Here is a 27,472-nt window from a genome sequence, read left to right as displayed (position 1 = left end):
AATTTGGTATTTTCGTTCAATTTAACAAAAACACTTCAGAAAAAAGAAGAATCACTGCTTTTTTTGCAAAGCCTTTTGTCCGCAGTGTACATTATTAGGCCCTGCTGCTGCATAGTATCCAAAGAAGAAAAAAAAAAACAATGAGAGAAGTACACATGGGCAGACGTGAAGCAAAACAGGAAAATCTGTGACAGAAAGAACAAAAGAACAAGACGTGGAAAGATAGAGAGAGGGAAAGATAGGGGAGAATCTAGACGAGCATAGCTGGGTTCAAATCACTAATTACACATTCCTGGGCTTGTGAAGGGGAGTATTGTTTTCCATTTAGCCCCAACCCTGTCGCATGGTTTTACTTAGCACAAAACAAAAGGTACAGGGAACAAAACACAAGCCTAATACCAGGGCCTGCTAATGACAGAGAAATGGGGTAAATTATCCCTGTGGTGGATCCTCGTGAGAAAATGGCTGGCGATGACTGGACAAAGGGAATTCATTTTGAAACTGTCAGAAAATGGCAGACTGCTTTTCATAAGGTTTTCGAATAAACAACTGCTCCGTCTAACACTTTACAGACTTTTCACTGCATATGTTTACACGGAACGACTCTACAAAATAACTTCCAATAGATGCCTCTTTGGAATCAACTCGTAATGAAGTTTCAGCGTCCGTGATTATTACACTTCAGCACATTCAAGTAAAGTTAAGATGGCTGACGCTTTTTCTGTGTCACTTATTGGGCATACGCCGTTTAAATAAGCAAAAAATGCAAAGCCCACGCTAGAGTGGCGCTCTGTAGGAAAAAGCACAATGAAAGCACCTCTTCAGTGGAGCTATTTTGCATATTTCCACAGGAAATCAAATACCTTGCAGTTGACCTACAAGATGGCACACTTGATCTCTCTCTTTACAAAAGGCAGCCATCTCTGTCTCTTTTGCCCACCTCTTTCAAAACTCAAGGACTTATATAGCAACTGCTTATCACCGAGCACATTGAGAGAACATTTACCGACTCCTTACATAAACCCACGGAAACGTGCAGTCGAAGCAGTCTTCGGATGTTCCGATCAGTCCCATAAACCCGTAACGATGAGCTGCGCTAAGAACACGGGGACCTCTATGTTTTCTGCAGGAGTCACTGGAGGGGTTAAGCCAATAGCACTGGCAACACTAGGCAGAATGGCCTGGCTGGTGGTGTTTGCCCAGGCCCCAGCCGTCGAAAAGAAAGATATTGTTTTGTCCTGAAAAAGCCTCAGCCACAGTCCGCATACCAGCGTCCACTCAACATACCAATGGGGCCTTTGAAGATTACTCAAATGTTTGCCTTTGCCCACCACCCCCTCCGCTCCTATTCCCAGTCTTAACCTAGAGCGCTTCCAAAATGAGGAAAAGATGAGAAAGGAAAGAGTGGCGAATCGTAAGCACTCGGATTCAAGGCGTTCTCCTGTAAGCGACGGAGCAACAGAGATTTTGTTGCGGACCGGCCACTCGCAGGTAAATCCCAGCAGAAACAGTCAGACGTGACAGGCCAAGCGTCACATAAGTTTGCTGATCCTTATTTACCAGCCGACTTCTTAGGGTAGTGCGAGTTTACAGCACTTGCTATCATCCACAATTAGAGTGGACTATAATAATTCCAATGGGTTAATTTAACAGAATGTGTGGAGAACTCGGGACCCACTCACCCCCACACAAACCACATTAATCCTGAACAAGTAAGTGGGCTTTCTATCAGGTCTATTTCAAAGCATTAGGGATTACCTCGCAGAAACTAAGCTGCTTGAACTCACAGGAGGTCAGCGGTATTGTGCTGCTGCAAAGATGGAGGGCCTGTGGTAGAGGCGGATAGACAGCAGGACAGGTCAGTTCCCCTTTCCACAGCTCTCTGACAACATCCCCAAATCCTTCTCCCTCCTCTTTGCCCGCACTCTTTTCATCCCTGTCTCCCTCTCTCTCACCGTATAATCGAATATCTCCCACTACTTATCTATTCACTGAGCACCTAATGGTTAAAATCAATTACAGCTGGTATGCTGAAATGCCGAATACGGCTACACATGCTGATAATGACAGAGAGAGTGTGAGACTGGGGATGGTGGTGGTGGTGGTGGGGAGCCCAGAAAGAGAGTGACTTGGGATTGTTCCAAGGGAGTAGCACAATTACCTCCAATCGATTGATTATTGATTTGGAAGGGCGTTGAGGAGTATTTCAGTTCAACTTTGTCCATATCAATATCCTGATAGAATCATAAGGCGGTTAGAGCATGATGGTGCTATCTAAATACAATTGCAGAGCTAATGCAACGTTTGAAACAGCTGAATCGAACGATTTTATGACAACTTCCATACAAATTAAGCACACGTTTTAATGTCAGGTGATCTCAAAAGTAAACCTAATTAACTCCCACTAAAGAATTCATCTGATCTCCCTGCCATGTGATCTGTCTGAAGTTGGTCTGATCAAATCAATGCTTCAAAAGTGGAGACAACGTGCCACCAGGGATCATATTTGTGCTCAAAGCACCTTCTTTCTTTATTACTTTTTTTTTTTTTTTTTTTTTTTTTACAAACGGTGTCTGTTGTCTTAGTGAAAACAAGATAATCAAACCCCGAGAGAAACGGAGGGATAGAAAGGAGTTGGAGGTATATACAAAATGGGTTTGAGCAAGGGGTGTATGATTTGAATGTGGAGGAGGGGAGTGTGTATTTTGGCCAGGATATAGTGAGGATGAGCGGGTTAAGGAGACGGGGAAGAGACAGAAAAGCAAAGACAAACTCCTGCCAGCTTCTTTGTTCTTGCATCCCTGACACTACTCCCCCTGCTCCCCGCTTCCAAGGCCTTCACAACCCCCCTCCGCCCCCCCACCACCACCCTCGTCCTTCCTCTGTCTCCACTCCACCCCCTTCTGCTATCGTTCCCATACCTGTCAGCCCAGATCTGCTTCACAGTCTCCTGCACATGGACACAGCCCAAATGACCCACAGTGAGGGGTGGGAATGGTTATTAAAAGGATCACATCTGGCTATTAATCCGAGAAAACCGGCAGTGTCTGTTTCTCCGTTTCGCCAAGACAGAAACTCACCTTTTATAATCAAAAACACAAAAAGCATTTACGTTGCAGCCTGAACTAATTCACTGGGGAGTCAAGAGGTAGAGAGGAGGTGAGGGGCGGGGGGTGGCTAGGGTAATTAAGCATCATTTATGAGTGTCAGCCAAAAGCTGGATCAAAGCTGGACATTACATACACACACACACACACGCACACACGCACACAACAGCTCACACGACCATCTGGTAAAGGCGTTAGTAGGAGAATGGGTGCAACTCTTATTAATATCTATGAGGATTATTAAGAAGACGGACGAGGGTGGGGACGTTCGTCCATTCAAACCTCTCAAACACAAAGCCACTGGCACAGCATACAAACACACACACACACACACCTGCTTTTATGCTTTAATTAGCCTCCACCCCAAGCACCCCGCCCCCTGACCTCTGAAAGATTTCCATTGTAATCGCAGCGCAGGTGAAACAGGAGACTATTTGACTAATCTACCAGCCGGCATCAGTTTGTCTCGAAGAGAGGGATGTAGCGCAACCGTTAAACAGACAACCTTTTTTTTTTTTGGCTTGGAAAAGAAATAAAAAAAGTGTGAAAATTTGCCTGATCGGGTTTACAGCTCTGAACTTTTCATGCCATCCTACGTCTCCGTGACAGAAGATGAAAATCTATATCTTGCAGTCAAGTAGCATCTCGCGTGAAGTGTCTGACAAGATTCCCCTTTTGAAGAGAATATCAACTCCACGTCTGTCTAGAAGTGCAAGACAAGGACGCCGTTATCAACAGCCTGTGTCTGGAGCAGGCGTACGTGGACTCAAGTGGAAAAACAGTAACCTGATACCCACATGTGTGAGTGTCTGTATGAATCTATGTAGTACCACACCTCTGCATGTGCATATACAGTACATTGATGTGTGTGTGTGCGTGTGTGTGTGTGTGTGTGTGGCTGAGAGCCTGCGCCATAAATGGGGCCATGCGTCTGAAATAGACCCAGACATTTTTCTATTATACGGACCAGCACAATGATGTTTTATGCAAATCTGTGGGAGTCAATCTCCTGTCCATTTCCCCATCACACAAGTCCAAATGACAGTCCAATAATTTGAGCTGCATATATATTGGGCCATTTGATTTTTAAATGAGAGAGACAGGCTTGACCCCTGCTAATAGTCAAGGCCCCAGTGGTGGACCTAATATCGCTGATGCACAAGCAAAGCTACCTCCATCTGAGCTAGATGGAGGAAAATTAAATTCAAAGGTAGGGCCAAGAGAGAGGAAGAAAAAAAATACAGTGAAACAGAAAGTCTGATCTGAAAATGTAGCCTCCTTTCCTTTCTCTCTCCTCCTATCACTCCTTTAGATAAATTCAGCCATACCCCATGACTCCAAGCCATGGTGTTGCCAAGAGGATCATAGGTAATGAGATGCCCTACCTACTGCTCCCCAGGAGTTGGACCGAAAGAGGGAGGCAGAATGAAAGGGACTCAACAAAGAATGGGAGAGACATGGCAAAAGAATATATCTAAATGTTCTTGAGAGTTCAGCTGAATTCAAACTATTCCCAGTTTATATATTTATCTCATAGCCATACATTGTAATTTTTCCCTTCCTCCTTTCATTTTGTGTTTGTAAGTAAACCATGTCATAGTTGCATACTAAAACCATTGGACACCTTTTTATTTATTTATTTATTTACTGTCAGTAAAGTGAGGAATGGATATATAGAGTTATATATAGTTATATTCTCAACTCTTTTCCAATGTAATTTAACTGTATATTATTTTATCTAATTTTTATCAGGTGCCATATTTCTTTGAATTTTGACTATGACCCTTTGTTTGGGACAACTGACTCTTATGAAATACGGGGGTTCATCAAAACCCCTCATCAAACCAAAATAATTGAAGGGAAACTCATTGTGTAAGATTTAATTTAATGGAATCAAATCATTATATTTGCATAGAGTTGACTACGATTAGATTACAGAACATTTACCTAAATGGTCAGTTGTCAAAACTGGTACGCAAAGTGCCCATGCACGGTGTAAACTGATGCTTTTGGTAGAAAATGTCTGGCAGCAGATGAAACAAATAAACCTGGTAAAGTATGAAAAAAGGCACACAGGGGAAAATGACTAGAACCCTTAAGTCCATGTTGGCCATAAACTGTGAAAGATATTTAAGAGACTTTCAGGCTTAGCTTGAAAAGAGATTAGGAGAAAATGAGTAAAGAGTAAAATAATTTTAAAAAAATAAATAAAAAGGAAAACAAAGTAATTATGGAAAAACGGTGTGGATCCTGCATGTCCATTTCCGTCTGAATTATGACGGAAACTTGGAATGAGAAGAAGTGGTTTTAGAACAGTTTGAGATTTATTTGGATAGCCATCTGAGAAACAGGTGCCATGGTCTCTAAAACAGTGTGTATGCGTGTGTGTGTGCGTGTGTGTGTGTGTGTGTGTGTGTGGGTGTGTGCGTGTGTGTGTGTGTGTGTGTGTGTGTGTGGTCCTCGACTGCGCCACATTGGCCATGAACATTCTCAACTCCTAATGACCCAGGGACAAGCACAACGTAGATCTCAACCTCAAAGCCCTATTGGGACACATGCACACAAACACATATGTTCACCTCAAACTAAACCCCCTACTTATCCAGGCAGCACTTGTGAATGGCACTGACAGATTTACTCTCAACTCTGTGTGCATTAAGGCCACTGTTTGTTAGCGAAATTCATAACGAAGCCATATATCATAATATTCGAGTCTAAACTAAAAACGAGCCAGGTCAGCTATGGACATGCTACGTTACACCTCATAGGCTGGTAGTACAGACACTTTCTCATAACACCTCCTGCTTTGTCAACTTTCTTAGAGGGATGGAAACTTGTACGTGGTTGACAGTTGTCATAATAACCTCAAAGTTAAGGTTCAACAGACGCTGTTTAAAATCTAAATGCAAAAATACAATGTTTAAACTGTAGGCTGCAATTATTCCCATGATGAATAATGCAGGGCCAATCAGACCGCCCACATTTCCAATAAGTGGTGAGTAGCAGGCCTTTGTTTTTTTTCTATGTAAGGCCTATGAGCTCCTTTGCCACCTGCTGTGCCCTGGACACCAGATGACTTGATGTCCATGAACTGCTAATGTCATTTCCCTTTTGCTGTTTCAAAGTCTGGGAAAAAAAAAAAGAGAAAATGACTTTCAAACTCTTACTTCCCCTCAGAAGTACTCAGTGGCTGCTACAAAGCGGCCATAAAATCTCCTGAATATGCTTTTTGTTTGTATCTTCAAATGGTTTCCCATGCCATAAAGATATTCTCTGTTTCCAAAAAGCCAGATGGTAAAGTCGTCAACACTCGGATCTTTTATGCGTGCGGCCAAGCTACCTCTATCCCCATGTGCTTCTCACCTCTGCCAATACATAAAAGGAGAGGTGTTTTTCTGGTCAAATAAAGAAATGATTTTTTTTTTCCCTCCGCTTTTGCTCTGCAGCTCACTTAGCCCATTCTACACTTTTTCTAGCTCTCTTTCTCTGTTTTACCACCACATGTCCAAGGGTAAAATAGTGGAATTTCTGCCAGAGGCATTAAAAGCGTCATCTGTGGAACAGATTTGTTGAGGCCTGTGGAGTGGGTGGGTGGGTAGATGAGGTACAGGGGCATACGGGTGCACTCAGGGGACATTGGGATGACCCTCACTTGCCTTGGCAAAGCTGCCGTTTGCGTGTCTTAAAATGCACTTCCTGATTCTGCAAACTGTCTCGAATATATATATATAAAAAAAAAAAAAAAAAGTTGAACAGATCTCTAAGACTTCTGCAGTTTGTACACATTACATTGATATTGTTACCTCTTTGTGTGATTAAATTGCTGCCAATATTTAGTGTAACCTTGGCAACTAAAAGTGGCTCGTATGAACTCAGCGGAAAAGGCAGTCAAACGTGATTCCACTCTTTTAAATGCTTGTACATGTGTGGAAACAAAGACACATGGACTAGCGCTCAAGTCTTCCTTTGACAAAAAGGAGATTGTGATTTGAGTCAACTAATCATGCTGATTCAATATGCTGCGGCCTCAGGTAATGCAGCATAATGTGAAAGCTGCACGTTTGCTAAGAATTTCTCAATTTCCCCCGAGCAGAGACATCTCCAGTTCATCTCATGCCAAGTTCAGCCGTTGCCAGACTGTTGACAATCTTGTGTTAATATGAACATCCTGTTGAAGTTAGCAAAGACTGTTTTACATAGCCCTGAGAATGCCAATTAGTCTAATACAGTTAGGACTCAGATATTTCCTAAATAAATGCAAATCCTTAAAAAAAGGAATAATATTTTAGTAAAAGCAAAAAATAAATAAAAATATTGATGTAAAATTCAATGGGTGAAGTGGCTAATTAAAAAACAAAATGACTGCTGAGTATTTAGCTAAAGAAATGTGATTCACATTATGTTGAAATGCATCGAGAATTTGGCTGGTGGGGGAAAATTGGGTTACCATATTTAGCCAATTTCCACTTGATCAACACTAGCTTTTTCTGTTTGGTGAATATACCATGCTAAAGTGCTACTAAACTGTTCGCACCACAACACTGTTCGTTATGAAAGGTGTTACTAAGAGAAGAAGACTCAAAGCTTTGGTATCTGCGAGGTTTTTTTTTACTATCTTGTAGTTGTTCAGTGAGGCTGCTGGAACAAATGGAATGATAAGTTCTGACAATTTTGTTCCTTTCCAATTTCATACTTTTGCTGTTTTAGTCATTAATTAATTACTTTCTCTGGCATTAAACAGGCTGAGGTTTAGCATTGTGTTTACTCAAAGACGTCTGGTTTCTTTTGGAGTTATGTATTAATGAAATTCCAGATTATATTTTAAAAGAGTGGAACCATGATGAATTGTTTGATCAATATTCATCTTTTGCAAAATGCATTTTTGATTTCCTTGGTTTACCATTGTCAGATCTGAAATATTTTAATGTCACAAAAAAAATCAAAGCAGAGCAGTAAAGATGTCGTACGTTCTCAAGGGAATACACACACGGACAGGTGTTTATCTTTAGTAATTCTAAAAACACTAATTGCTAATATAAGATGCTAACGACAATCCACAATGTCACCCATAATCATTTTGTTTTCGTTTTAAATTAGTAAAACCCTAATTTACAGCTACTGCTGTCTCGCACACACTGTGTGATCCAGCCTCTGCTGCTAATCTAAATAATTAGTAACAGCTCACGAAACAATATTTTAAATACCGGTAAATATAGTTCTGAATAGAAAAGTCAGTATAGCTTTTAAAAAAAAAACGAAGATCTGAAGGCAGTAACATATCTCTGAGTGGTGCATTATGTTGTGTGTCATAGCTTAAATATAGTAAATCACCTCTTGATATGAAAATAAAAAGAAAAAAACTCTGATTTTTTTTCTTATTATTGTTTAAAGTTATGCAAATCATCTAAATAAAACTCTACCCAATTATCACTCATTTATGTTTATATACTCTTCCTGCATCTACGGCCTAACAACACACAAACCTAAACACATTTACACACAACTGCATCTCAGTACCCAATCTTGCATATTGCTGTAAAGGAGACCTCATTATTGTAATGCACTTGATCCTATCCTGTACGTTGAGGCCTCGGAAATGTAGCAACACCCTATTAAGCTGAAGGAGACGTCTCACAACTCAAATTACCCGAAAACATTGCCAAATACTGGACATGTTGGAATTTCTTCGCAAAAGCTCTCTATTCCTTTAAGTGTAGAATATTTAATTACTTATTTAGCTGAGTTCCTGCTGCGTTCCGTCCTTCTATAATAGCTAGCAAACGTATAAACAATAAAGCATGTCATCAGTAAATGATCTTTAGTTCAACATTTCTTCTTTTCAAGCAAAAAAAAAAAAGAATGTTTGTCTGCTAAGGAGACACATTATGTATACTTGGAACATGATACATCAAGATAAAGGAAAAAAAAAAAGAGAAAAAAAGCCCATTCCACCGAGAATGCATATTTTAAAATCTATTTTCACAAACATAAACACTGCATTCAAACTGCTTATTTTTGTGTACAGAAATTTAAAACGCAGATCAAATATCAGGAGTAACATTCACAACATTTTTCCTTTCCCTTTAACCAGCAGAAAACTAATTTGCATTGGCTATGCTTAACATTACATCTATTTATTTATTTTTTTAATAATTCTAGAGCTATTTATTACAGCAAAGACAGCTGAATGTGGTCAATTATGTAGGATGATTTAAAATCACTGATATTACATGACTGTGTGTGTAATGGAGCCCAACAGCAAGCAGGAAATGGAACCGTATCAAATGGAGATCTGATTCGGTACTCTCACAGTGACCTTCTTTTTTTTATCTTTGTCGTTCCATTCTCATGGGAACTTTTTATCTGTGTGACGATGCACTTAAGAGGACAGGAAGGATTTGTTTAAAACAAAAAGATGTCTGTTCATTATGTATTACCGCACTTTACTAGTCCCTCCAATGGAAGCAAGCGGTAAAATCTTTTTTATTTAAGAAATATTTCTCATGTGATCAATAACATCTGGGACTTTTTATCCCGGTGCTTTGAAAAGAGCGTGATTTTTGCATAATTGATTGCAAGAAGAGTTTTTTGTTGTTTTTTTTTACCTTGTAGAGGCGGATGGCGAACTCGTGCCTCTGGTTGGTGGCATGTAGTCTCAGTTTATCCACACTGTTGCTGTAGTAGTCACAGGCGTTGCACTTGAGGTGCACCGGATTGCCAATGGCCACGCACTTTAATCTCCACTGGTTGGCCTTGCCTCCTTCCTTGATGTGCGCCACCAGCTGATGCTTCTGCATGTGCTTGTCTGTCTTGCAGTGCAGCTGAAAGTTGGCCTTGAGCTGCGTGTTGTAGCTGCAGAGCTTGCACTGGTAGACGTCACCCACCACGCAGCGCCACTCCTCTTCAGGCAGGGCGCGCTCCGCGTTGATGTGGGCGTTGAGGGCCTCTAGGCTGTCTGTGGAGTAGCAGTTGCACACAGCGCACTGGTAGAGGCGCAGCGAGGGGTCGCTGATGGGTGGCGACAAGGCAGAGAGGGAAGGGTCTGCTGAGGACATGCCCCCCATTCCACCTGAAGACACCAGGGATAGATCGTCTGCCATCAGCTGACCGCTGGCAAGGCGCAACTCTGCTGATAGGTCATTATTCACTACAGAGAAAATGAGTGAAAACACAAGTTAGGCAGCGAACCGGAAATGAATTAAGACAGTGTAAAAGGCAAACATTGCTTTTGCACAGCGCAGAAAGGTAACAGGTTAAATGAAAGAAAGAAAAAAAGAAATATGCCAGCCATACAAAGCTGAGGTGAGAGTGAAAAGGCTAACATGCGTATGGGGGAAAAAAATAAAAGGAAGATACACTTTTTTTATTAAATGAAATTAAGAGCGGAAAAGAAGCTTCACCCATGCAGGCCTCTCCTGCACAAAGGGGTTTGATAAAAATAAAGCCTCGCAGAGAACTAAGACTACTTACAAAGTCTTGTCTATAAAAAACCCTAATAGGATTGAATCAGGATCAATTACAATCATCCTTTTCAACTTGCTAACTCGCTCATCAGGTAGCTTTAATTACTGCTCTCAGCAACAGTGGCACAATGGTTTTAGGGCTGCGGGCTTTTCTTGCATCAACCAAAGATTTGAAAAAGCTGATCAATGCATTACACACACACGCTCCTTTTTCCTCTGCCCGCCAAACCCTGGGACAAAAAAACGAGATCTGCAATTCATACAAATGTAATTAACTGGCGCGTTTGATCCCTTCATTGTCCCTTCCTGCATGTTACCAAAGTTAATCATGTTTTTTTTGTGTGTTTTTTTTTTTATTTAAGATATCACATCTAAACAGATTGTTTAACAAAGCAATTTGTCCACTTAGTTGATGTATAAATAAACAGAACTTCACCAAGTAACATGAACTTACAGCAGGTTTAAATGCTAAGGTGAAACGGAAAATATGCGTTCATGCATGTATGCATTATGCTGAATATGGATCTGAATTTGAATCAGTTTCCTGCTCCCACCATTTATACCTATGTACATCTGCACTCACTATGGGGAGCTGTGAGTTATCAGTGTAATTCACTGAGAGTACATCTGCTAGCTGGGCTGTGACCTCCACACTAGAGGAGGGAGTGGGTGTGCAGCACTGCAGGGTCATTGTTAAATCTCTCTCACTCCTACGGGAATCCGCTTCCTGCTGTTTGTTAGTGTGTGTGTGTGCGTGTGTGTGTGTGTGTGCGTGTGCGAATCTATCTCGGCAGAATGAGTAAAGGTTGGACGGTGTGTGTATATTGTGTTGATGGCGGTTGTGATGTAGAGAGGGGTGGATTAAGCTGATTTAAGAAAATTACAAATGAAAGATTAAGAATAATTCTCGTGTGGCATCTCATAATCATTTTTTAATCAGCGAGAGGGGTCAAAGAACAGAGACAATGACAGAGGCACCATATGAGAGCAGAGATAAGAGAGAAAGAAATCAAGAGAAGGATAAGCGTAAGGGGGCTAGGTCAAAAAACGATGGAAAGTGACAAAGAAGGTGAGAGGGCACAAAGATTGATGAAGAGCAACTAGAAGAAACACACATAGATAAAAAAGAGCAAACCAAGATGGCATCAGATAAATTAGATACTACAGATAAAAACTGCTTGTGGGAAACAATGAACAAAAAAAAAGTTTGAGCAACAATAATTCAAAAAGGGAATTTCTGGGTTTGTAACTGACTCATTTCTAAGGGAAGCCAATCTCAATCTGATGAGGCAACATTTAAATCACCTAGGCCAGATCCAAGAGCAGCTGCAGTTGCAGGATCTAGCTGAAACGGGTTAATCATCATTTGGGCATCTGGTCCACCGCTGCCAGCTGGATTCTCCAGTTTAACCCCGGCGAGCCCCATGTTCTGAGCCAGGTAGTACTGGTAGAGCTCTGCCTCGGCCGGGGCCAGGCCCAGATGGAGGCTGTGTTGGATCTGTTTCATGTTCTGCTGCAGCAGCATCATGTTGTGCATGTGCTTCTCGCTGGTCATGTGGATCCGTAAGTTCCGTGCAACGTTGGTCTCGTAGTCACACACCTGGTGAACAAACGAAGGTTTCATATTTAGCATGACTGGTTACCTCAATATTACTTTGCACTGCAACGTAACAATTGTTTGTATGTAAGATTTATTTACGATTGCATGATGTCTGAAATGGAAACTTAAGAAGCCCGAGGCAAAATTTCAATATTAGCCGACAAAACACAATTTATCCATGTGTTAATAGTGCTGGTGCAAAGATGCTACGTTTTGAATTGTTAGATATTGCTTGAACATATATAAGACACTGTTTTATAATAGAGGTCAGATGATCTGGCTGAGAAAAATAAATAATGAACACAGTGACGCACAGAGAAATAACTGCCTCATTGTGCAGACAGTGCGACAAGCTAATTGGCATGTTTACTACCACTATGCTACAATGATGCTCTGTTTATTTCAATACCTCACAGCGCCAAGTGGGCTTCTGCTTTGGCTTTGATGGAGAGGGTGCGCTGCAGCTCCCACCAAGGCTGGCACTAGACACAGGGTTGGCATGGTTGTGATTATATGGTGCCTCACTGCCACCATTCTGGAGTGTTTGCACATTATTCAGATGCTTGTCTGACTGCATGTGGATGCTAAGGTTTCCTTTGGTGGTAGTTGAATAATTGCATACCTAAAAGAGAGGGATTGTTTCAAAAAAATAAAAATAAAAAAACATTCAAAGCATTTATGACAAACACCGAGAGGTATCTGATGAATGAATAATCAGTTAAATTGAGACCAGCTTTAGATTATCTCAAGTACGCTTTGTTGACACAGGCACTTTGTTGTGTCTTCTCCTTTGAGGACTGTCTTCAAAACTGTTGTGTTATTATTATTATATATCCTAACTGACACACGCCTGATGAAACAGCGGAAAAATAAATTTCCCTTATTAATCTTTTAGAAACTACCCAATCTTTTTAAGCACATGTCATGCAAGCAGATTGAAATGTTATGGTCAAACTGTCAAAAAGGGTAGAAAAAAGTAAACACAAATATACATTATTTTAAATTAAAAATAGAAAAATAAGTCAAACAAAATCCATTAGATGAAATAAAGGATGGACAGACCTCACAACGGAAAGGCTTGTATCCACAAGTATAGCTTTCGCCTCTAGCTAAACGAGGGTGAGGCTGTCCTGTGCGGCAGTACACACATGATCCACCAGACTCCGGATGTTTTTCCTTCATGTGAGCGTCCAGTGTTTGCTGGTACTTGTAGTGCCAGTTACACTTTGGACACTTTAGTGTCTTGCAGGAATTGCGTGAATGCATCATTGTCATGTGTCCTCCTAGAGACCGAGAGGATCCCAAGACTGTGTCACATTTGGGGCACTCCACCCCACTGCCTGGGGACCCTTCACCTGGACCAGGGGTACCTGGAGTCCCTGGAGTTCCAGGTGTACTAGCATTTCCTGTGTTTTGATGTAGCGGACCTGGACTCTCATCATCCCTGCGCAACATCATCATGTCAAGTGGATTGGAGGATGGTGATAACCCGTCCCGTCCTGCTAGGCCATCAGTGGTTGAGTCATTGCTGTTCTCACGCTCTCTGCCAGCTGATAGGGCAGTGGACAGAAGGCTCTTTTCCATCTCCAGTTTCTCAGAAACAGGCAGGACATTAGACGAGGTGGATGCAGGGCCTTTGCTTTCACTGCTCAACTTAAGCACACTGTTGGAAAGGGGGGGAATACTTTGGTTTAAGAGAGGGAAATCTTTGCTACTGGTGCTGTCGGCCCGCTGGCTCGCCATTGCCATGGTCATGACCTGTTCCTCCTCCTCATCTGCCTCCATTTCGACTCCTCCACCAAGTAAATAAGCATCCTCATCCTGTTCTGGACTTTCTTCTCCCACTGTACCGGGTTCCCGCTTAATGGGCGGGTACTGGCTCAGGTCCGGCCCATTGGGTTGCAAAGTGCATATGTCCCTAACGTGGCCTTTGAAGTCACTATCAGAGTTCCGACTTTCTAGACTACCACCAGTGGCAGCAGCGGCAGAACTCCCACTGAGAGTCCTGTGGGCACCAGCCCCTCCCCCGAGGTTTGGGTTGGTCTCAGCCTTTGGCATGGTTTGGGTTCTGGGGGTTTGGTCAGTAGAGGAGCTGCTGGCACTGCCCTTCAGGAAGGCAAACCCTGCCTGAAGAGAATCTGCATTCTCCCCACTATTGTGGAAAGCATTCCACAAGCCACGGAGCCCCGTGTCTGGCCCCAGGAAGTTGGCAGGTGAGGGAAAGTGGGGTAGCACAGCGTTTGGGGGTTTTTTTGGTTCCAGAAAGCTTATAAGAGGTTCTTTGTCCTTGCCGATGCCCTGGATGATGGCAGAAACATGCTTGTTGCTCAGCAGCTTCTGTTCCTGCTCATTCAGGGTCATACGGTGGTCATGGACAGCATGTGTCACGAAGGAGCGGCTGTAACCAAAAGACAGCTTGCACAGGAAACACATCAGAACAGGTTTCCGCCGCCCATCAGCCACACAGCCCTCAAATTTGGACAAGTCCACATTGTTGGGGACATCTTTGGACACACAGGAGTTTTTGGCTGCACCTTCCGCCGTTAGATAGTCTTTGTCATTCTTGTGGCGGAGGTCATAGACACGGAAACTGTGCAACACAGGACCAGCGCCCACCAGCCCTCCAGCTGAGGTATTTGGGAAGGAGGGGTGGTCAGCCACTAGTGATTTGCTCCCAAGGGATGAGGCGATGTGGAAGGTGTTAATGATCTGGGGGTAGAAGGACATGGGTGCAGCGGGCTGCTCCAACCGTTCCCCTCCTGGGCTGAGGCCACTCTGGCCACTGTTGCCCTGGGCACTAGGGAAGGTCTGGGGTGACAACAGGCGCCTGAATTGAAGAGCCCCAGAGAGCCCCCCCTGGTTGCCACGCTGCTCTTTGGAGTCCTCCAGGATAAAGGCAGAGCCATCGGGCTGGTAGATGATCTCGCCACACAGGTTCTCCACATCACTATCCTCTTCCATCTCCATTTCACTGTTCATATCCCCTACATCTGTGGCACCAACCTCACGGTCTCCTTCATCCTCACTCTCCTCCCCCATCATCCCTTCAACCTCCTCATCCTCTTCATGATCTCCAGCAATAGGCAGGCGGGCATTAGGGCAGTGGTGCTCCATATATTTTTGTAAACTGGAGAAGGAATTAGAACATTCGTTGCAGGGGATCTCCTTTGCCGGTGCCACAGGGGATGTGGCAGGGGCAGAACAGTCCGAACCCAGAGCTGCTCCTCCTCCTACTCCTGGTAATGTTCCGGTAACACTCCCTTTGTTACCGGAAGTAAAGCTTTCTCTCCGACTCTGATCAGTTACAGGGTCGATAGTTGCACTGACAGTGGTAGGGGTAGTAGTGGATCTACGCGGACTCACAACTGGCCCTCCCAGGCCATTCTCCGACTCTCCAATGGCAACAGGTGACGACTGGTTGTTGGTGCTGTTTGTGACAGTGGTCTCCGTGGAGACAACTGAGTTGTCCTCAGCAGCAGCATCCAACCTCTGGCCACCATAGTCCTGCTGCCGGGATGACACCATAGGGGGAGAGTCACAAGTTGCCATGATGACCACTACATAGGGATCTCATCTCATCGAGCCCAACAGGGACCTGATTTAAGAAGAGAAAAAAAAAGAAGATTTATCATCCAAGTTGTGTTTTGGAACTGTGATACAGTACACCTACATGTAGAAGGCATAAGATGAATTTATTCAAAACTAGCTGTTGTTCAGTTATTGAAAACAATTTGACAGGCAGTTAAAAACGACATAACTAAAAAAAAAACTAAAAAAAATTTGAAAACAACAATCTTGTTCTTTATGAGAAATAAAAAATGGAGAAGAACATTACCAGTCTGGAGTTACTAATGAAAAGTGTGCGAAGAAAAGTCATCACATTGACCAGAATGAAGCACAACATAGAGTGAAATATATATATATACATAGCAAAACACTACAGAAACAAAAACAGAAATCAAAGACAATCTCCACCTACAATAATTACTTGTTTTTTCATGTAACTTAGGACAACTTGAAGAAAAGATTCACAAAGAATGAGCAGAGCACAAAGGACCAGCTTCCATTAGGAATGATGTTTGGAATACCAGTGAGATGTTATCAATCTTGGATTGCAGCCCATCTTTCAACCCCGCTTTGCATCTTTCCCTTGGCTTTTCACAACAAGGTACAAATGCTAAGCCATCAACAAACACACAACACAGAAAATATCATCCTAAATCCAGTAGCACTCACTCAAATAACTACACGGTATAATCACAAGCATAATTTCTTTCAAAAAGCTTAAGATCCACAACTATATTTCGACTAAAATACACTTGCTTTAAATGAGAACTATCCCTGCTCCTTTTTTTTCTTGATACAGTTCTAGGCTTCTTTCATTTAAGCTTGCGTGTAAATGAGCTACCCTTAAAAGAAAACCTTAAAGAGCTTTGTTAACCTTTAACCCACTCCACCTGCTGCTTAACTCGCTTTTATTTTTCCCGACTGCGTTTTCCTCATAACAAAGCCACAAAGCAATTAGGGGATTAATCCACAACAATCCAGGGCTAAACAAAGCTGGTGGGAGGGACAGTAAAAGCGTGAGGAATGAAATCAGTTCAGGGCGCATGTGTGTGCGTACGTTTGCTACAATCAGGTTTAATCTGATATATCCGAGAGGTAATTCCATTGGACCACTAATACTAGAGAAATTGTGTTTCTGTCTCACTTTGCATATTTATGTTTGTCAGATTAAAGACAAAAATCCGAAAAAGGAGACAAACAATGCGCCAATCAGTTACGCGTGGATGCAACAGAAGGAAAAGAAATAAACATGTAATATGTTCATGACATCATCGACTACCAAGTATAAGAACTACAAGCCCACCACAACAGTATTAAAAAAATGTATATATATATATATATATATATATATATATATATATATATATATATATGTACACATATATTGTGTAAATCTAGGGATAGGTTTTTAATAACCTTTTTTGTTGTTTTTCTGCTTTAGGCAACCATAACTGCTGTCGTCAGCCACTTCACGTACCTCAACATGCAAACACATATGTTTTTATGTTAACTCTAATTGTAATTGCAAAAGCATTAGCAGCAATTAGCCTTGCATTCTAATACAAGAAGATGAAACGGGGCAACTGCATCAAGCCACAAGCATGCATGGTAATGATGCACACACGAAGTTCCTACACTAATGTATCAGCGTAGCATAGGCGTTGTTGCGTGGTTGTCTGAACTACAAGCGAAATGTTTTGATGGTGGTGTACGGAAAGAAAAACGTTTGACAACAAAAAACCGGCTTCCAACATTTTGTTTCAACTTTTTTTTTATTGTTGACATCAGTCTTATTTTGCATCCCAGAAATGCTAAAATAAAATGTTGTGCTTCTTCGTGATGTCTCACAAACCCACAGTTGGATGTTTTCATATCTTTCTCCAGTGTCTGCCTTCCAAAGAGCCTGTTTAACATGTGATTGTGGGTAAAGCCTCTCCCCAGCAGTGGGTTTGATGGGTAATGCGACACATACAACAGGATTTACTACATGTCAGTGGTGTCATTTTGCTTCTTAGTTCATCGGGGGAGCGACCTCTTTGAATTGTAGCTCGGACATAAAACATTGCGGTTTATGAATTATGCATCTCTTTAAGAATGGAATTATGTCTTACAGTTAAGCCAGTGTGTTAAGCACTTGGAACTGACACATCATCCCCCCTAATGCTAACAGGTTAAGAGCTGTTTACATGTGCGCTGCCTGCCAACAATAACATAAGAGTCAATTATTTTTCTTACCTCTGATTCCAATTGACCCCGCAACGTTTTTTCCATAAATAAAGCACTGACAATGTCCAGAACACATAGTGACTAACATTTAGTGTTAAATACATCATCTTTTGCTTTTAGTTGGGTGTGCTCGCTGACTCTCGCTTCGTTCGAGGCAAACAGCTAACAAGAAGCGTTTGTTAAAGTAAAAACGAATACAAATGCAGAATAATCAAACAGGCCCATAAACCACCTATTAATTCTGAATTCACTATGACTGACTCCACATGTTGAAATTTGTCATAGTTTCTCAGGGAGGAAGAGGTTAAAAATGGCACAATATCTTTCAATGTTTAAATGCGTCAATATTTCTGCATGTGACTGTGGGGAGATTACACAAACTAACTCTTTCTGGCTTCACACTCTGTCCCCTATGTTCAAAACTCTTATTCTGAAGCAAAAAACAAGTTTTTGAGTATCTTTTTTTTAAATGGAGTACACTAAAGAAGATGTAATTGGGCTAACAGTAAACTACGAGCATTCAAAGAGTCTCCACAGTCACTAAATGTTTTTTTTTTTAGTGGCAGCAGGATAGGCACCTACTAAAACAAAGGAGACAAACAACTAGTAAATATTGTCAGCAGACCTCGGCTGGTTAAGCAATGCTAAACTTTACGGTCTGTATAAGCGACTCCTAGCAAAACCAAACTAAACTGCTTGACTGTATTTATTCAGTTCAATTTCAAATTTTTAAAAGGAAAGTAGAATATATGTTTAAAAAAATCTACTGTGAAAACATAAAAGCAGCATTTTGATTGCTTTTCTGGCATGAGGACCTAGTTAGAATTAGCCATAATTAAGAACCACAATATATGGATTAGTAAAACCTGGAATGGATTATTCTACAATAAGCATTTCTCATCTTTTTTTTTTTGTTCCTGTGAACTCAGTATTATGCCGTCTTGTCTCTTCAGCTGAGTGTGCTGTTATGGTTGCAGATAACTCATTGCATTCTCTTGATAGTAAACAAACCAGATAGGTCCATCGCCAGCTTATCGGAAGTTAAAGTTGAGTTTAAGATACAAAGACGCTCGACATTCGCCAATCCATAAAGTACTTGTAGTCGGCTCCCTTCTAGCTGCTCTTCAGTGTCTATGCTTTCACACCTTTTCCAGCAGCAGTACCCATTTGTCCTTCTTTTAAGGCAGATCATATTACTACCAGCTAAGAAACATTCCTGTTTCTCTCCCCCACTGGCTTTCCTTCGCTCTGCTAACCAACCAGACTACTTTCATTTGCAGGAGAGAAACAGACAGACAGATACATAGAGAGAAACTAACAATGAAGGGCTTTTTTTTCCCACAATGCAGAAACAGTTCCCTTCTTTTAACAGGAGAACAAAGGAGGTGGCCTGAGCTGCTCCTACCTCTGTTTTTTAATTAAGCATGTCCCCTTTGCTTTCACACATATACGCACGGACACTGGCTGACACAAACACACACCTACACACGCACGCACGCACACAAAGTGAGACAGACGCACATAACATTAAGGTAATTAAAGTGGCAGATCAGATCCACTGAGAGGCAAATAATAGTCCAGGAATGCCTGCTTTGGACACCGCAAGTTCTGATGGGTGAAAGGGGCTAAGAAACTCCTTAGCCTTTTGTTTTTCTCCACCCGCCCCTTTGCTCTTTCCCTTATCCTTCCATCTGCTTTTCAGTAGCCCCCTGAGAGGCCGAGAAGCAGTCAGTGGGAGGGGATTTCTTTTTTTATTTTAGTCTTTTACAACTTTACATCTTTTAGACTCAAATTAATCATAGTGTGCTTCCATTTCAGCTTGAAGCTACAGAAGCTAAATGCAATAGTCTACACAAAAACAAAGTTGCATAAGGGCTTCCAAATATGCTATAGTATGTCTTTTTAAGATTCTTAGCTTATGCGTGTACAGTTAATACGCTGATGCGACAGGGCTACAACAATATGCAAACCTTCCAGACCTGAGCTGCTGAGCAGGTGCTGATGTCACGGTCTCCTCCTGTTTTCCCTGTCTTGTCAGGCTATCGCGCATTAGCCGGAGTCACAGCCTGTTATATGTCAAACCTGTAATTGCAGTGTCGCCACACTGCCGTCTTTGTTTACGCTGCGATCTGCCGGATTCAAATTCTTCGTCGCTTACCGTCTGACATTTTATTTCAAAGGCAACAAGTGCTGTTAAAGCAGTGGTGAATATTTACAGCCTTTTATAAATACTGGGATTTGACATATCCTTGATCTGTGAGGCGGACGGCAAAGTTCAAAAGTGCTTTTTTTTTTTTTTAACTCTTGTTTGGCTGAGGGAATGTGAGAACACATTTAATGAGTGGTAAGAATACAACCAGGCCAAATGTCCGACGCGACCCAAGACGGCTAATGTCAAACAACAAAGTCAGAGGACAGCGTGAAACTATAGCTGTGTGTCCATTCTTTAAGGTCTCCAAGAAGGTTAGCCCTCTCCCCGCATGTGGCCCCTCGGTCCGACACCAAATCTTCTATCAAAATGTCACCGAGCATTAACCAAAGACAAAGGGGAGAGACGGAATGAATGTCGCTGCATCCATCTCCCACTGTCAGCGCCATGAATAGGCCTACTCTGTCTAATTAGACCTGTTTATTTGTTGCCATGCAAAGATGAAGGGATGAAAAACGAAGTGGATAAAGGAGGAGGAGAATTACCTCCCTTCCTCACAATGCAAGAGAAGCTTCGGTTGCCATCAAAGAGCCCCAGTGCATGTATGCGCAAACACATATGCACATGTGCACATGATCACAGAGGAGAGCCTAATGCTCTGTTTAAAATCTTAAAAGAAAGGAGAGAGGGAGAAAATGGGAAAGGATAGGAGGGGTGGGGGAGTTAGGGCTTTTAGCATGACCAACTGTTTTTTGTCTTCTTTGCTCCTTAACACACACAAAGGGTTTTAATGCAGCCTCTGTTTGTGGCCTAAAGGTGTAATATTAGACACAAGTTTCAGTAGATCTTAGCAGTGCCTCCCCACACCCTTTTTTGTCCCCCTCGTCCTCTCCGTTGTGTCTCCTTTGTGAGCAAGGGCCTTCATTACCAAGAAACACCTTGTCATTACTGCATTGGGCAGCCCAGACATCTTAAGATCCACTTTAACACAGTGATCCTGTTAAACAAATTACTCACACTGCTAAAATGTCTTTTAGAAAAATCTGGAAAAACCTAACGCCAGGTTAACATCAACAACGATACGGGACTGTTAAATGTGAACGAACGAAAGGAAAACAAGACTTCCAGGAGGTGGGGTTATGAGGGAAGAATGTAGAGGACAGAAGAGGCATTTTTATCCTTTTCTGAGACCAGGTATGTGGGATCTATCCCTCAGGTTGATGACAAGTAAATTGGTCTCATTGGTTGCTCAGGTAACATTACACCTAACTCCCCTCAGGCTGATATTTCATTGTTAGGGAGAAGAAGAAAAAACAAAGATGAAACGAAACAAATGAGACTTATAAAACTAATAGAGAAATAAAGCTGTACTGAATAGTATGCAAATGTATAGGCAGACCAGAATTTATTGTTTGTTGTTGTCAACATTGACCTTCTTAACAATCCATGGCTATTTGAGTCTTTTTGGACCTGATTGAGAACTGATTACAGCAGCTTCTGTCCAAACGTCGACAAGACAGACCCAAAGACATTCACTCCAAAGATTTCCAATTCAGTTTGCGATACTTGTGTAGACTGCTTACCCCAAAGGTCAGTGTCGGCGATTATCTGCCGCTCGTACAGCTTCATAGAGACAAAGTTTAATGGATTAAAGGCAACTTTGACTGGATTTAACATTCTTACAAATGGACTTTGGGCTTACGCAGGCCAGTTTAAATATATACCCAGGCCTCGCGGCTTTGAAGAGGCTATATTTCAGACTAAATTCAAAGTGAAACACAAAAATAAACAGTGAGACACTGCTGGGTCACAGTCCCCACTTACTGGCCTTGCTAAAGATTTTTTCTGGCATCAAAGGAGAAGCCAATCTACATAGCTAATGCCTCCACTTTTTCCCCTCCCTTCGCACGAAGTGAAAACAGCAAAGACCGAGGGGAGTGAAAAAAAAACAAAAAAAAAAAACTGGGGATTTTTCTTTTGCCGACAATCTGGAAACACTCTCTAGTTAATTAGAGTTGATTGGAAATGAACCGCACAAACAAAGGGCAGCCTATGTCCTGGCTATTACAACCAGGCATGCTTGTGTGCACGTGCACCAAAGGTTACTTAAGCTACCTTGGGAGTGCAAGATGCTTGCAGTTTGATGATGTGGACTCTTCCTCTCACTTTTTTTTATTTTTTTATTTTTACTTCCCCATTCTGCCCTCCCAACCCCCCGCCCCACGCACCCATTGCTCCTCCAACGAAGCCCAGTGCTGTGAAGAATGTGTGACGACCTCCACTGCCAGGGAGCAAAACTTCCAGCCCCTGATGCCACAAAAGCCAAGAAGGTAATTAAGTTTGAAAGAATAGAAGCACTACCACAAACAATGCGGCAGTGTCCATGGGGAGGGATATATGTGTGTGCACGTTGGACGGGGGGCCGGGGAGGGGTTCATAAGGTGGGGGTCAGAAAAGCCATTAACATTCAGGGGCTGGGTGAAAGAGAGGAACGAGGGCAAAGGGGAACTGAGGATGGCATTCGTTCTCTTTTTGCTTCCCCGTCTTTCTCTGTCGCAGCATGACTCGCCCGTTCATTCGCATTATTTATCTCTCTTCTTTTTTATTTTTTTCCCTCAATCAGCCCAACAGCTGGCATGGACCCCCCTGATCCTCCCTCATCACCACTCCTACCCATATGCAGTAGCTCCGTTTTGCTTTGTTTCAGGTCCCTTCATTGGGTGGGTGTTCGTCCTTGTCATGTGAGGGGATTCCCCCAAGCACATTCAGCCACGCACACGGTTTCAAATGAGCCTCCGACTGTCTGCACGTTCTGTCTTCAGGCTGAAGCATCCGAGAAAAGTCTGACAGGTACACAAGGCTTCCTGGTTGGATACCACTGGAGAGCGCTAAGGACAAACTAAATTAGAACCCCTCTAAAAAGCATGTTTGCATGCTTATGCATGCAAACATTTGCAATATGCGGTCCCAAAGAAACACACAGGGAGCTTTCATCTTTTTTGCCACACCTCCAGAACAGCAACAAAACTCAATTAGCAAAGAATGTAATTTTATTTACAGAGTTCCAAGTAATCACACACACACACATGCACGCACGCACGCACACAGACTTGCACAGTTTAGGCAAACTGTCCCTCTCCCACATGGTGGGTGCGAAGAAAGAAGTATTCATCGCCCAGGCATGTGTATGTGTCGGCGCGAGTGAATACGGGTGCATGGCTGCGCGAGAGCATGCGTGTGTGTGTGTGTGGGTGTGTGTGCGTGTGTGTGTGTGTGTGTGTGTGTGTGTGTGTGTGTGTGCGTGTGTGTGTGTGTGTGTAGGGGTGCGTGTGTGTGTGTGTGTTCGGACAGTGGAACGATCATGAGACGCATTTACGTCAGATGAGTGATTCAGGCAAACCACTGCTAATTTCAATGAAGGCTTCTTCTCAGGATGGATAGGGCTGCTGTGAAAATGAGAAAAGCTAGCAGTCGAGGGGAGCAAAACTCAACTTGAGAGCGCGTTTGTGCAGATCTTTCCACATCTACTGTCAACTCCTGGACAACCGACGAAAGCAAGTCACCTTCTAATTGCGGTGTTGCAGTGTTATGTCTGTACTAATCTGTTTCGCTTTGTCTCTGCATCTCACCAGAGATGTGGATTAGTGCTAAAATGATGACTGCTTAATCCTTGATTTGCCTGTGCTAAATAAATATTAATCTACCCTGCTCATCATGCTCTTGTAAGGTACAACATACACAATATGAGAGGGTTAAGCTGTTACATAAATCATAGCCTTATCTTTTGGATGAGACCAAATCATGAGACCATACACACACACGCAAACGCACACACACCTCCTCTCTACAAAAACACATCAGGCTGAAGGGGTTGATAGTGTGGGATTATTTGCCACTGAAATTAATAATCCTGCTAAATACAAATCCTTAAAAAAATCTCTAAAATACATGTTTTAGAGGTGCATAGATACACACAAATATCACTAAGTTGCATTGATTGTTTTTTTTATATATAAATATATATATATCTCACCCTGCCTCTCAGCCAGTTTGTTTGGAAATACACATTTCAGACCATAAAAAGTGAAAGCTGTCATTGGCGAAATCCCAAACTCAAACACGCACACACACACACACACACTTAAATCGACAAGGCCTTGGTGGTGCAGCTCAGAAGAGGTTAAGCAAACACAGTCCACGTCAGTCAAGGATAGTGTGCACAGACACAGAAAGCAGCCTCTGACGCAGACATTTCATATTCACCTGGCAAATATAAATGGCAGGGTTTATGCTGCATTCAATAACACTAGAGACAGGCTCTCTGCTAATGTTATAAAATAAAAATTGCAAAACACCGTGAGCATGTAAGATTGTGTGTATGTTTATGACTTGACACAATATCCTCGAGTAGAGAAAGCAGAAAAAAAATAAATAAATAACATGATGTAATTTTCCAGCTCTCAAATATCTTTTGCAAGACCAGTAGGTCCTGCTGATTCTCCGAAGGCTATTATTAAGCACTACAAACTAATGTAGCAACTCCTGCTACTTGTTGCCAAATTCCTTTTAAGGAAAAAAAATGTCACAAATGTTGAGCTAACCGGTGAAAGATTTCTATCGGAACCAAGCGACAACATGGAAATATGTCTGAACACAGAAAAACACAGCGCAAGTCAACAGGTTTTACAGCAGCCGTGTGTTTGCCGGCTGTCTCAAATGCTTATTATTACTCAATTATGGCCTAAGCAGGTAGGGACACCTCGTCTCTCGTGCGTGTCGCAGTCAGCTGATTTATGTTTGCCGAACCTGTCCTTATCAGGCTGATTATACAGTCCCAGGGGGAAGAGAAAAGACGAACCAAAAACTGTCCGCGAATATTTTATTGTCATTTCTCAGACGTGCTTACCGAATCCTCCGCAAATCTTCCGCTTCCTTTGAAAACAAAGTTTAAAGTTCAGGTCCCCACTGTTTTCTAAAGACGGCACTCGGCAGGACCCTGGCCCTGTCATTATTTTCATAAACATAATCATAGGGCAGGTATCCTGACTGACGCCACGAGCTATGCGCCGCTGACTAAAACATCTCCTGAACACCTCTCTGACACGCCACAAAAAGATCATTAATGTCTCAAGCTTTTTCAACAGGAGACAAAAAAAAAGAAGTGCTTACCTTACATTAGAAAAAAACAAAAAACGAACATATGAACACCTATTTAGCGTCATACAGATGGAAGAAGAAACATGGGGTGTATGGAAAAACACACAATACCTTTTGGGCTTTCCAAGAGCTTGACTACTCGTGACAGGTCTAATTTCTGGACCCAGGGAATTACTAATTAACTTAAGCTTTCGGCTCTCTATTTAATTAGAGAGGTCTCCAAATGAACTTTAGACCAAAGCCATTTGCTTTTTAAACAAACCCCCTTTTTCTGACAGCTGTTGTGAGTTTGCCCTCTTCTCACAAAAAAGAAAAAACCCACAAGCAAAGCTCAGTTGTTATTTATGCCATCACAGGGTCTTTTTCTGTAGGAGGATAGAAAGAGAGCTTCGAGAGAAAAGGAAGCACACACACAAAAAAAAAATAAATAGAGCAGAGAAGTGGAAAAGTGTACAATTTAATTGGATTTCACTACAAACAAACAACTGCCACATGTAATTAGCATAGTTTTAGATTAACGCCACAATATTCCTTTATCAAATGAACACCCCGTCTAGCCAGCCTGCTGAGAGAGAACCAGATAAAAAAAATTGGACCCATTACCTCGGTTTCTTTTTTTATATGTATATATATAAGCAAAATAGAACCAAATTTAAAACATCTTGTTTGTCTGTTTTTAAAAAAAAAAAAAACGTGACCGTTGCTCTTTACAAGCAAAATGCGCAAAACGCCATAGATTGCGAATGCTGAAGAAAAATGGCATTTTATCAAAAAAATAAATAAAAATTTAATACAATGTTTCAAGTGCAGATGAAAAGTTCTGCTTCTCATTTCAAAATATGCTAAAAGGATAAGTGAGGGTCTCCAACAGCCTCAACACTAACAGACCATCCATCACCGCGCCGTGGCAGTTGTTTAGGTATAACATTAAGGAAGAAGTCCATTCTTCAAAATACTTTGCTTTTTTAGCCACTCCTCCAAAGCCTCTCTAATATCTGCTCATCTTTGCCGTGGTGAAACAAAGCAAAACTCCCCTCACTATTTAGTCTAGGTGCAGAGAACTGATACATCAGTGAAAACCGCTGACAAAACGAGCCTTGTTAATACCTGCAATTTCATATACAAGAACATTCCAGTGCCTGCTCTGCTCTTCTTCTTTTACTGTCACAAAAAAGAGGAGTCTTGTCTCTTTCTCTCTTTTTTTCCCCTCCCCTCCCACCCCCCACTTTCTGAAAAAGCAAATAATTTAAGATTATTCCACAGCTGGTGCCAGGCCAGAAAAAGAAGTTGGGTTCTGAGAGGGATACTTTTGGCTTAAACCTTCCTTGGGGAGTTGTGGAGACACATGTTTGCTTCTCTGCTTTGGAACAGACTGAGACCAACACAAGGAAAATAAATCGTTTTACAATTTATTTTATTGCTATTAATCCAGCAAATACAAATTGGACGCAACCAGACTTTCTTAGGGCGGCCTTTACGGGTGAGTATTTTAGCAACTGGAACAGAAAAGTGTTATTTGTAATGTAATCCTTAGGATAGCATAGAGAAACTCTTTTCGCAGGGACGTCATGCACAGTCATATCGCCATTTTAATGCCGTTTCAAATACATTTCTGAAATTATGCATAGGGCTTTTTTTTTTATGTCAGTGGAATCTGGAATTTAATACTAATCAGAACAAGCGTTTCCATGCAATCCAAATCAAATTCCTTAGTTTCTTCATTTCAACTCTCATTACACTGTTTGTTTAAGGCCACAAGTCATGCATAATTAATTAGCCACTTATTCCCTGACAAACCTTGCCAATGGCCTTGATATCCACGTGCAATTGCCTTCAGGAATACCAAATGTCAATCATGTCACAAACTTGCAATATAAATTCAAACACCGACACATGCAGAAAAAAAAGTGAATTAAAAAGAAAGCAGGATTTATCTGATTTATACATTTTAATGATTATCCCCTATTGACACAGTCTCCGTGTTTTCTCAGACTTCAGTCTTTCCTTAAGGTCTATTAATGCGCACACATCTTGTGACTGGGCTCTCTGCCTTTTCAATCCTTTCCTTTGTCTTTGGCCAACAGGGAAAAGAATGTATCATTTGTCATGAGATGTCTTATGCTATTGTGGGGTGTTTTTTTTCTCAAACCTGGAGAGACTTAGTCATTCATCAACTTTTTTTTTATTGTTTCCCCTTCCAAGC

At 41.9% G+C, this 27,472-nt stretch overlaps 1 protein-coding gene across 7 annotated transcripts in view; it reads right to left on the bottom strand.

Moving 5' to 3' along the window:
* The window catches only part of zfhx4 (zinc finger homeobox 4), a 100,868-nt gene that overhangs the window by 50,570 nt on the left and 22,826 nt on the right, over positions 1-27,472 (bottom strand). For all 7 annotated transcript variants that reach the window (XM_081601978.1, XM_081601977.1, XM_008396124.3 and 4 more), the window contains exons 2-5: positions 13,233-15,765; positions 12,580-12,792; positions 11,876-12,170; positions 9,713-10,254 (exon numbers count right to left, since the gene is read on the bottom strand). In XM_081601978.1, the coding sequence (XP_081458104.1) occupies positions 9,713-10,254; positions 11,876-12,170; positions 12,580-12,792; positions 13,233-15,719 (3,537 nt within the window). In that variant the 5' untranslated portion in view covers positions 15,720-15,765. The remainder of the gene's footprint in view (positions 1-9,712; positions 10,255-11,875; positions 12,171-12,579; positions 12,793-13,232; positions 15,766-27,472) is intronic.

The sequence above is a fragment of the Poecilia reticulata genome, chromosome 20 (genome assembly GCF_904066995.2).
Source record: "Poecilia reticulata chromosome 20, P_reticulata-male-v2, whole genome shotgun sequence".
Taxonomy (NCBI): domain Eukaryota; kingdom Metazoa; phylum Chordata; class Actinopteri; order Cyprinodontiformes; family Poeciliidae; genus Poecilia; species Poecilia reticulata.
Note: the sequence above shows the minus strand (reverse complement) of the source record. Positions and strands in the feature narration are given on the sequence as shown.